Source organism: Hipposideros armiger, unplaced genomic scaffold (genome assembly GCF_001890085.2).
Source record: "Hipposideros armiger isolate ML-2016 unplaced genomic scaffold, ASM189008v1 scaffold_271, whole genome shotgun sequence".
NCBI classification, from domain to species: Eukaryota; Metazoa; Chordata; class Mammalia; order Chiroptera; family Hipposideridae; genus Hipposideros; species Hipposideros armiger.
This window is the reverse complement of record NW_017731621.1, coordinates 805,421-818,072: the sequence shown is the minus strand read 5'-3', so window position 1 is coordinate 818,072 and position 12,652 is coordinate 805,421. Positions and strand designations below refer to the sequence as shown.

The 12,652-nt window shown below is 36.6% G+C and overlaps 1 protein-coding gene across 1 annotated transcript in view; it reads right to left on the bottom strand.

Annotated features, from left to right (window-relative positions):
- The window catches only part of UPF2 (UPF2 regulator of nonsense mediated mRNA decay), a 109,478-nt gene that overhangs the window by 73,919 nt on the left and 22,907 nt on the right, over window positions 1-12,652 (bottom strand). Inside the window, exons 5-6 of the mRNA XM_019656961.1 lie at window positions 7,301-7,498; window positions 1,066-1,215 (exon numbers count right to left, since the gene is read on the bottom strand). Coding sequence (XP_019512506.1) covers window positions 1,066-1,215; window positions 7,301-7,498 — 348 coding nt within the window. The remainder of the gene's footprint in view (window positions 1-1,065; window positions 1,216-7,300; window positions 7,499-12,652) is intronic.

Here is a 12,652-nt window from a genome sequence, read left to right as displayed (position 1 = left end):
GCCAGCAGCCAGCGTGAGCGGCCGTCCAGAAGCCGGCGACTGATCTGCCTCACCCGGGAAGAGCGCAATGATGGTGCCAACTTGGGCCAGTGGAGCGACGTCCTCCACAGCTGGACTGAGGAGCAGAGGGACGGCAACTTGTCTGTTCCCCTTCCCCTGATTCCCCAGCGCTGTTCCCATCCCCCAAATCCCCAATTTAAAAAAAGGCAAACTTTTGCATTAGACACAAAAATCTTAATCAGACATTACAGTAGTTTTTAAAGTACGTCTGTTTTTTTTATCTGCCGAGCATTCCTTCCCACAAGGCTTCAATTAACAGCACCTCACTGCTTGTCTTTGACAGCAACCCATGGGTTCTGATGGGGAAGGGTGCTGGCAGATCACAGCACACCACCATTCCCCTCGGTCACAGGTAAAGCCTGACAGACCAGCCAAGTCCTTCCATGACACTTATAGACTGACAGTGGGAGAGAATCTCTCTTTTCTTTGATGTCACTAGCGGGTATGATTTGAGCCTGGGGCAGCCTCTAGCCCTGCCCACCCTCCCTGCATGACATGGAGAAAGAGAATCTGCAAAAGGAAACAATGAAGCCAATGAAAAGAAAAGCAATACTGTCAGAAGATATCCTTTTAAATAGAGAATCCTAACTAATAGAACTAACAATGTAGTATTTTTTATTATAAAATACAAAACATTACTCAATTCTAATATCATGGGTGAACTAATACTAGTTGTCCTTTATCTTGCAACCATTTTAGAATAATTTTCAAATGCATTTGTTAAGATTGTAAAGATTATAAAGAATTAAAATAAACTCAGAATAATACTAGGGAGTAGAGAAGTATAAAAAATATCTATTAAGATATTTAAATTTAGATGATCACTAAAGCTTACAGTCACATAATATGGGACATGCAATATTTCTGTTCTAAATCAAATTCCAAAAAAGTGATGGCATGGAAACAAAAGGAAAACAGGAATTAAAGAGAAAGATCCATATTCTTGGGCTAGAGCTTTGTGTACAAAAACCAATCAAAAATTAAAACTGGCAGAAGAGTGAGTACCTTGCTCATCAAGAAGTTTCTTTGTAAGATCTTCAGCTTCATCCGTACCCTCTAGCTCCAAGGTGTCATCATTAATTTCTAGGTTCTCCAACTCAAGTTCCAAATCATCAGGATTTGTTACCTCTTTATTATCCTTAAGGTCTTTTGCCTCTGCTTAAAAACAAAGAATCAGTATCTCTGAATTAAAAGTCATATTGAAATCTATCTGGCAACATTTGAGTATAAATTTAATGTACACTTGTATTCAGATTTTATAAAATACATTATGCTCATTGAGAACCAAGACCATAACTCCTTTGATTCTGTATGTCATCTGTTCACTGAAGGAATGGATGGATGGATGGAGACATACACAGCATGAGGATTTGTCATAAAGATGAAGGAGAAACACAGTTGATTAGTAAAGTGGAGGGTCTCAAACTCCAAGATGAGGAGTTCAGACTTTCTCTTTTACACAGTATGACCTTTGCTGGGTCATGAGGAGAACATTTAAATGTGACACGACATGAAGGTTAACTTACCAACATATAAGGTAAATTAGAAAGATACGAAAAACTAGACATAAAAGACCAATTAGGAAAACATCATTATAATTTAGATGTCAGGAGTTAGAGGAAACAAAAAAATTCAACAAAACAAAATAGCCAGGAATTGGTAAAAGGCTAAATGGGTAAGATAAAAAAGAGAGGAACTAAACTTGATTCAACAAGATTGGCATAATGTTGATAATTATTGCTGGGCGATAGGTAATTGCCAGTTCACTATACCAGCCTTACTTTTATATGGGAAAATCTCTGTAAGTAAAAAACAAAAATCCTGAGTTCATGAATTTATGCTTTAAAAGACTGGTGAAGTTACATTTCTCCACTACATTTCTCAGTCTCACCTTCTCTCAGTCTTCTGAATCTCATAATTTCTGCATTGAAAGCAGAAATGTTTTACTGATGCTTGATATCATATCCTGTTTGGGAAAATCAAAACTAACTACTATGCATTGGTTTTGCTGCTTCTACATGGAGACAGACTACTATTTTCTCATTCATTCTTCCTTTCACTCAACTAACATTGAAATTGTTACTACATCCTAAGTACTATTCTAAGCACCAAGGATACAACTTTGTATCAGATAAAAACCTTGTCACATAACAATCCTTCTCCAGTGTTCCCTGATGTCTGGTTCAAAAATCAACATTTACTGATTAGCTACTATGTATTCAGAGCTATGCTGTTGAACATTCCAAAAAGCTTAAAATGTGACCGTGCTCTCAAAAAATGTACAACATATCTGAGGAAAATAAAATAATATGTACTTGGGAGTCAAGTGGGGTATGGTGAAGAGAGGGCTACAAGCAGAAAACTGAGCAATGGATGAAGGCCATGAGGCTGGCTATTACAGAGACTGAAAAGGAGAAAAAAGTAAGGGTTATGTGGTAACAAATATAGTTGGAGAGGAATACTTGAATCAAATTATGCAGGGTCCTTGAGGCAATGTGAACAAATTTACATTATATTTGAAAGAAATGTAAAGCCATTAAGTTATTAGATAAGAGAGTAAAATTAATTTTTTAGAATGCATAGAGGGGGCAAGAGCAAACACAGGGCAGCCAGGTAGGAGGTACCGAGGCCCAGGTTCAGAGATGATGGTAGCTTAGTCAGAATGGTAGCAGTAAAGATAAAGCAAATCTGAAATACATTAAGAGATACATAGATTAATTAGACTTGATTACTATGGGCTGACCTAGTGGCTCAGTTGGTTAAGAGCTCACTCAAGAGTTTGATCTCTGAGCAACAGCAGTTCGATTCCCGGCCCGAGCTGAGCAGCCGCTGAGCTGCCAACAGGTGGCAGGATGGCTCAACTTAAAAAAAAAAAAATCTTTAAGACTTGATTACTAAACTAGCTACTCCTTCCTCTTCCATTGGACCCTGAGAAACACTGATATTTAAAAGAGCAAACGAAACTGGAAGCCCAAGGTAAATAGAAAGAAAAATCGGGAGGGTTTAGTACCATATAAGCCCTGGGCAGAAAATGCTCCAAGTAGTAACCTGTATGACATGGCTTGAAAGAGCAAATGAGACAAAGACTGGAACTGCCCTGGACATACAGCAACCTGAAGGTAATTGGTAACTTGGGCAAAAAGAGTTTCAGGGTAGAGGTGGGATTGGAGCCAGATTGGAGTGGATGAAGAATGAGGAAGCAAGAAAGTAAAGACTCCCACTATAGCCAATTCTTTCAAGAGAACCACTTTAAAAAAGAGATAAGACAGTAGTAGCTAGAAAGGGATGAGAGGCCCAGGGGGTTCCAAAATATTCAGTTTTTGTTTTTGTTTTTTTAAAAGAAATTTTATTGAGGAACAGTGTTTTTCCAGGACCCATCAGCTCTCAGTCAAGTAGTTGTTTCAATCTAGTTGTGGAGGGCGCAGTTCCTTGGTCCATGTGGGAATCAAACTGGCAACCTTGGTGCCATGAGCCGGTGCCCCAACCACCTGAGCTAACTGGCCACCCCCCAGTTTGTTTTTTAAAGATGATTCAAAGTAAGATGGACTGGCCTTTGATAGAAGGCATACAAGTTCACCATAACACCCAGGGAAGAAACATTCTAGAAGCATTAAGGCAGGTGGGTTTATAAATAAGAAGGAGCACAATGTTGAGGGAGTTCTGATGGCTTCTATATTCTCTATTATAATAAGTACTGTATCGGGCATAATCTTCTGCTAAGGAGGGAAGCAGAATAAAAACTGGAGAAAGAATGGAAATGCGTTGTGGAGCATGGCAGCAATCAGTTGAGAACAGAAATGCTGTCAAGTTTCCAAGCAGTGTTAACAGCCTGGTTAGGGTTGATGATCATGAATTTATAAAGTTATCAACCTATCTAACTGATCATCTCTAAGGAAAACGCAGTTTGGATACAGAAATCAATACGGTGGGGTGGCTGAGTTCATCCAGGGTTGAACTTGACAAGCAGATATGAATGAAGGACAGAGGGAGAAAGAAAGTACAACAGAGATACTAAAGATGTGTTAAACCAGAAAGCGATCTAGAAGAGGGCCCGCCCCCACGTCTTGTCAAAATCCAAGCCAAGCTTCAAAGTCTGTCACGAAGGTCCGTTCACTTCTCTAGGGTTTTATCTGCTCCCCAGCCATGTGCACTGCCTCCTCCACTGTCTTAACTGCCACAGTGCTTTGTCCCTTTTTTTTTTTTTTTTTATACTCTACTTTGCGTCCCTGGCTGCTCCTCACTAATGCGATGATAAGTGCACAGATCCTATGGTCGTATCTGTCTCTCCCCTGACACTCAGTCCATTATTTCACAAGATAATGTAGAGGCCCTAAACCCACTTCCTGAAAGAGAAACAAGCATTAGAACCCTTCAAGTAAGTCAAACTTTCATGATGCTGATACAGAAAAACCTGGACATGGCAGAAACCATGTAACTTTTTCAAACTCTTAAAACTGAAAGAAATATAAGGGTGACTAATGTTTTAGGAGCTAGTCCTCCCTGGGGCTTTAACAGCATTTATGAGGAAATGCCCTTTTTGACATTTTACCCAAAAAACACTGGGTAGTAGGCATCTAAAGTGAGTTTTTTATTATGTAGTACTCCTATACATTTTGAAATACTTGAAATATCTCACTACTACTCTTCATAAAATATAAAGTAAATTTACCTCAAGGTGAAAATATCTTTGCGACCAACCAAGAGGTTTAAACATTTTGAGCACCACACGGGCCTCTTGTGAAGCTCTCTCACCAAAGGATGACCCTACTACCTTTTTCACAAAAACAGCACACTTTTAAGATTCAGTGTATTTTAACTCAGGTTTTGAAGAATGTTATAAAAAGTAAGAAATTTTTACTATTCTACTAATTAGTATCCTAACAAGTACCACCCCACTCCATTAAATATATATAACACATTTTAAAAAGGACAAAAATAATTTTTTTAAAATTAAGTTAATTATGCTAAACAAAATAAATCAGACAGAAGGAGTCGAGACTCATATGACTGCACTCATATATGGGATATAAAACTGAAGGAGACAAAGGAACAATACAAGCAAATAAAGAAACAAAAATTCATAGACACAGACAACAGTTTGGTGGTTACCAGAGAGTAAGGAGGGTGAGGGGCAGTAGAAGAGGGTAAAGGAAGTCAAATATATGGCGATGGAAGGAGAAGTGACTCTGGGTGGTGAACACATAATGCAATATATAGATGATGTATTACAGAATTGTACACCTGAAACATATAGTTTAGTTGACCAGTGTCACCCCAATAAATTTTAATTAAAAAAATTAAGTTAAAAACTTTTTGTGTTTGGGTGATGATGTGTCAATGTGAGTTCATGGGTTGTAACAAATGTATCATCTGGTGGGGGATGGTGACAGTGGGGGAGGCCGTACCCATGTGGGGCAGTGCACATATGGAAATTCTGTACTTTCCACTTAATTTTGCTGTGAAGCTAAACTGCTCTAAAAAATAAAGTCTACACTAAAATAAAAACCACTTCTGTACATCAAAGGACATTATCAAGAAAGCAAGAAGACAAATTTTAGAATGGAAGAAAATACTTGCAAATCATATATTTGATTAGGGTTTGGTATCCAGACTATATTACAAAATTCTTACAATTAAAAAGACAGCACAATTAAAAAATGGGTAAAGGACATACACATTTCACTAGTCATTAGGAAAATGTAATCAAAACCACAAAAAGGTACCACTTCACACTCACAAGGATAGCTATAAATCAAAAAGAAAACCAGACGATAGCAAGTATTGGAGAAGATGTGGAGAAACTGGAATCCTTCTACACTGCTGGTGAGAATGTAAAATGGTTCAAACACTGTAGAAAACAATTTGGCAATTTTTCAAAAAGTTAAACATATTTAACCATAAACATATAAACCACAGTTTTACTCCTAGGTGCATATTCAACCAAGTGAAAACAGGGATTCAAAGGCATACATATCCATAGCAGCACTCTTCAGAATAGCCAAACTGTGGAAAGAGCCACAGGTCCACTAATGGAAGAATGGGTAAACAAACTGATATGCACACAATGAAATATAATTCAGCCATTAAAAGGAATGGAGTACTTATGAATGTACAATGGGGATGTACCTTCAAAACATGATGCTAGTTAAAACATATACAAAAGATCACGCACTGTGTGATTCTAGTTACATGAAATACTCAAAACAGATAAATCCATAGACACAGAATGCAGGCTGGGGGGAAGGAAGGAGTAGGGAGAAACTGCTCAGTGGGTCCTGGAGTGATGGAATGTTTTGGAAGTATGTGTTAGAATATTTACACATCAAAAGCAAAGTGTACTATGTCCTAATTTTAGTATAAATCACAAAAATTACTAAACATAACTTGAACAGCAGTATTACACAGTAATTAAGACCAGTCATTAGTTAACAGGGCTTACATTGCAGATCTACCACTCACTAGCTGTGTAAGTTATTTAACCCTGGGTAGGTACTTAACCTCTTTGTGCCAGTTTCCTCATCTGAAAAGCAGGGATAACAACAGTGGCTGCCTCATAGGTTGTTATGAGGATTAAATGAATTCCTATATATATTATAAAGTGCTAAAATAATGCTTGGCACAAAGTGATTGTTAAATAAATATTAGCTATTATTTTTTTAAATAGGCTCCCTAATAAACACATCAGAATGCAAAAATAATAACTTTTAATACAATTATCTGCTCTCTCCAAACCCCTGCCAACATGCCCTTCCATCTCGTCTTTTCCATCTCTTCAGTTTGGCAGAACTCCCTTTAGAAAACATGATGTGATTGGCATTCAGGACCTTCAACCCTATTAATGATCTCCAAGCTGCTGATTTCCCTAAAGTAACTCTTCCTCACAAAGAGTAAGGGATATCTAACCTAGAAAGAGCATTACAGGTATAGAACACTATAGAGCTAACACTTCCCCAACAATCCAACTGGGGGAAATCCAGATCTCACAGAGATCGCACATGAATTCATTGTATTATAAAGAAACATTTTCAAATTATTTCACATTAACTTAAATGTATGGCATTGTTTAAAATGTCAATTATCAGCCTTTCATGCACCATTCCATATAATTCTGTCATTCATTTAATCTAAAGACTCCATGTTCATATTACAAAACTAGTAACTAAAAAAATTTTTTCCCAAATACTATTTTGAAACTAATTTTTATAGCACTTAATGTAAAAATTTGTCCTCTAGAATTTACCTTTGGAATCATCTTTGTTGGACTCTTTATTCTGGCAACTTTTTTCATTATCTTTAAACAAGATGGCTGGAACAAAAGCCTTCAAATCAATGAGGTTTTCATAAAAATTCCGAGCATCTTCATCTTCCCATATACCACCTTCCAAGTCATATTCTCCAGGTTTACCAGGCGTAAATATATCAATTCCAGGCCCATGCTCTATAACAAAATAAATCACAGGGAATCAAAACAATTTCTGGTTTAGCACACTAAACATGACAAGATATTTTATATTTTCAATTTTATAACTAATGAATCTTAAGTGTTTCAACTAACAGGAGCTTCTTCAATCAATAAGCACTCTGGACTGTTCACATAACCATCGTTAACATCAAATCACAAAATGTTTTAAGTTCTAATCCAGGATGGACCAGAGGATAGCATAGGATAAAGATGCTTTTCTCTTCAAAGTTTTAAGCAATTAATATAAGATTAAGTAGTCATTTATTAGACCTACCTTCATAAAACATGAAACCAAAATATGAAATATATAAGCCCTGCCATTCTTAAAACATCTGGTTTCAAGTCCCACCTCCCCCATTAAGCCTTTCTTTTTCTTTTGATGGCTCTTAACCCTCTGTATCACTTATATTGCAAGTAGACCATAAACCCATTAATTAAAGAAGCAGTCCTCCTTTTGGTATAGTCCTTGGCAAAAAGCAGATTGCCATAAATGGTCAACTGATAAATAACTAGAAAATATTAAAAAATATATAGATATTTCAGTAGAGGGTGGAAAACCATGTATAAATTTACACACACACACACACACACACACACACACACAATCTACCTTTACATACAACTATAGATTCTTAACTCAGAACATTAAAAGTAATTAATTTCCTACTCCACGATCATGAGACCATTCATGAATTTATCTTTTCTCACTGTGCTTCTCTCCAAACCAGAATTACAAAGAGGAGAATGATCATGCAGATTAAAAATAACCCTAAGAGGGCCAGCTGAGTGACTCGTTGGTTAAGAGTTGGCTTGGGAGTGCTGGCTCTGAGAAGCAGGGCCAAACGGTTCAGATCCCATGTGGGGGCCAATGACGCTGCGCCCTCTACAGCTAAGATGATGAAAAACAGCTCGACCTGGAACTGGGCTGCCGTGAGTCACCAGCAACAGCGTAAGCTGAAGTGAGATTGCAGTGGGCTGCCGTGAGCTATTGTGAGCGGCCATCCAATGGCCAGCGAGTGACTGCCACACCCAGGAAGAGTGCAATGATCACAATACCAACATGGGCCAGTGAAGTGACGTCCTCCACTACTAGACTGAAGAACAAAAGGACAGCAACTTCTCTGTTCCCCTTCCCTAGTTCCCCAATGCTTTTCCCCTCCCCCTATTCCCCAATAAAATCTTTAAAAATAAATAAATAACCCTAAGAAAAATTATGGTTATTCATTAAAAGTCATTCAGGAAAAACAAGAATAACAGCAAAAACAACAAAACACTGGTTCCGTAACTCATTAATTCTATGCCTTAGAACAAATATATTTAAACATTGGACACTAAACCCATACACACCGTAAAGGAAAAAATTGATAAACTTATAACTTCTATTTAATAAAAATGTAAACAAACTAGAAGACAATACTGGCAATATTTATACAAAGGAATTAATATCCATAATATAAAGCACTCCTACAAATAAACACCAAAATCCCAATAGAAAAATAAAGCCTCTAAACAAATGAGTAAAAGAGCATATGAAAAGATCCTTAAACTCAGTACTAGAAAGGATAACGTGAAATAAAACAAACTTTTATCAGTTTGACCCATTAGATTGTTTAAAAGACTAATATCAACAGATGTTGACAGCAGGGATGTTAAGCACTCTCATATCTTAACTAGAGCACAAACTGATACAGCACTAGGACAGTATAATTTGTCAGTGTTTATCAATATTTAAAACAAGCATAAGCTTACCTCAGAAATAACAGAAAATGTGAATAAAGGTTTACAAGAATATTCATTGCAGCACTGCTTGTAACAGAGCAAAACAGGAAAGAATCTAAATATCTATTAAAAGAGAAGGGCTGACAAATTGCACATAGTATATACTATGTAATATTAATCATACATTAAGAGAAATAAGGTATATCTACCTCACCCGATTCAGAAGACCCTCAAAAATATATTATTGAAAGAAAAAAGTCGTGCAACATAACATCCTACATAAAAGAACAATAAAGCTATATATAGATATCTGATTATACATTTAGCATATACATATTGTGTAAAAAAAGTCTGGACAGATTCATATCAAACTGTTAACCATGGTTAGTTTGGAGGGACTGGATATGACAGAGACTTTCTACTGTATAATATGCAAAACTAAGAAATAACGTGCATAGTATTTTAAATTGTAAACAAAAAAAATTCAACCTCTGAGGGTCAAAAAATGCTACCAAGTCAAAAAGCAATCAAAAATTGAGGGAAAATATTTGTAATGCATATAAAAAAAGAGTCATTTCCTTAATATGCAAAGTACTTTTAACAATTCAATTTAAAAAGTAGACAAATATTGGGCCGGCCGAGTGGCTCAGTTGGTTAAGAGTTGGCTTGGGAGCACTAGCTCTGAACAGCAGGGCAGCCGGTTTGGTTCCCACATGGGCCAATGATGCTGTGCCCTGTACAGCTAAGATGGTGAACAACAGCTTGACCTGGAGCTGGGCTGCTGTGAGTGGCCGGCGATGATGTAGGCTACAGTGGGGCTGCTGTGAGCTACCGCGAGTGGTCAGCAGCCGGCGAGAACTGCTGTGAGCAGTTGTCCAATGGCCGGCGACCGATCTGTGTCAGCCAGGAAGAACGCAATGATAATACCAACATGGGCCAATGAAGCAGCGTCCTCCACAACTAGACTGAAGAACAAAAGGACAGCAACTTGTCTGTTCCCCTCCCCCAATTTCCCAATAAAATCTTAAAAAAAAAAAAAAAAGTAGACAAATATTTCATTTTTAAAAAAGGGGTAAAAGATTTAAGCCAGTATGTTACAGGGAGGGTGGGAGAGTGTGTGCGCGTGTGTGCGTGTGTGTTTATAAAACAGCCAATAAACTTAAAAGACGCTCAACTTCACTGAGAATGTAAAAATCAAGAACTGCAATACGGTAAGGGTGTAAGGAAACACTCATTCTCATATACTTAGTGTCATGTAAATTTCTTTGGAAGAAAATCTGGCATCATATATTGAAACTTAAAATGCATATAACCTTTTAACCCAGGAATTCTACTTCTAGGGATTTATCCCTGAAATACTAGCATGCATACCAAAAGTCACAGGTACAGAGATTTTATTATAGCACTGGCTATAATAGCTAAAAACCAGAAATAGCTTAAATGTCAGTCAACAGAGGACAAGGTAAATACAGCACAATTATGCAATAGAATATTACTATGCAGCAATTTTAAAAGAATTAGATGGCTCAATATGAACTGATATGAAAAGACACCTAAGATACATGGCTAACTAAAAAAGTAGCTGCAGAACAATATGTATGATACAGTCTCATTTCTGTGAGGTAAAAAAGGATATTATGATCATGAAAAAATTTAGGCCTCTTCAGGCCAAGATGAAGTACCAGTGACCTAAAACAACCAGAACTAGGGAAATAATACAACACAACGGTTTTCAAACCCTAGACATGAGGTAGTACAGGCACAGGAAAGAGATTCCTGAGAGAATTAACTGCCCTAGCTTACTGCATTGTAAGGTTTTCCAGACTATGGCCAAGGGAGAAGCCAGGCAGACCTCAATAGTCTCTATGAGTTGAGGATGACAGAGCTGACAGTCTGGCAAGACTCGAGCCCAGGTGGCTAGATTTTGTAAGAGAGTACCAGAGAAAGAAAAGCAGCACAAAATCTGTAGAAGGTCCCCCTTGAATGTTTAGCTGAATACTGATCAGCCCCTATGTGTGAGAGAACTAGGTGAACTGGGAAAATAATTATTCATGAATCTTCTAATTCATGAGAAATCAGGTAGAGTACAAAAGGATATTGATTCAGTAAAAGGGAAAATTAGCCCTTTAATAAAGGCTGCTCTGGTCCCACATAGCAAAGCAAGCCTGGAAAGACTAGACTGAAACTGTTTCAAACTAACTTAATTCTGTCCCAGAACAAAGCTCAGTGATATTTCCAAGAATACAAAAATATCCAGCACACATCCAATGAAATATAATCAGGCATGTAAAGTAGTAGAAAAATTACCAGAGAGGTAGAGGAGATCAATCTATCAATCAATTAAAAGCAATGCAGACATGATATAAATTATAAAACTAGTAGGCAACAGACTGAGCATGTTTAAGGCCATGGAAAATATAACGAGCTTCTAAGGATAAAAACAACATCTCTACATGAAATTAACAGTACATTAGATACTGTAAAAGGAAAAGTTAGTGAATTTGAAGACACAGCAATGGAAACTATCCAATATAAAACACAGTCAAAGAACAAAAAGGACAACTTCAAACCACCTAACATAGTTGTAATTGAATCTCTACAGGAGGGGGAGAGGAACAGAAAATGTATTCGAAGAAGAGTCAAATTTTCTAAATTTGATAAAAATTATAAACCCACAAATACAAGAACTCTAATGAATCCCAAGTACAAGAAAACTATTAAGACAACTATACCAAACCACATCATAATTAAATTGCCTAAAATCAGTGATAATGAAGAAAGTTTAAAATAACCAGAGAAAAATTATGTAAACATTATGTAAAGAACAAAGATAATGATACCGGCATTCTTATTGGAAGCAATACAAGCTATTGTAAAAGACACTAGAGCAACATATTTAAAGTAAAAATCTTACCCTAAAATTTTACACCTGGTGAAATATCTTTTAAAAACATTGACAGAATTTTGTCAAAATCTGTTATCTTTGGGAAACACCTAAAATTATTTGGAAAGTCATTTAACATTTTAAAAAAACTAGCTTAAATTTCAGTAGAAATAAACCAAGTAAATCAACATCAAAGGATGCTAAACACTATAAAAAGACTTTGGTTCTAAAATATAATAAATATACTGAGAAAATTCTGAGAATCCAGACAGATTCTACCAAAACACAAATTCTACAATGGAACTTCTTTTTAAAAATTAAGTTTATTGTCACCCCAGTCAACTTTAAAAAAAAACAAAAACAATTAACAAGTCTGAGGATCATTAATCAGGAGATACAAAAATTAGTAGAAATTATGTACATGATTACATATAAAGTAAAATATTCACAGTATACAATAGGCATTTCTGAGGATGTAAAATACAAAGCACCTTCTTATATTATAAAAGGATGCTTTACAAACACCC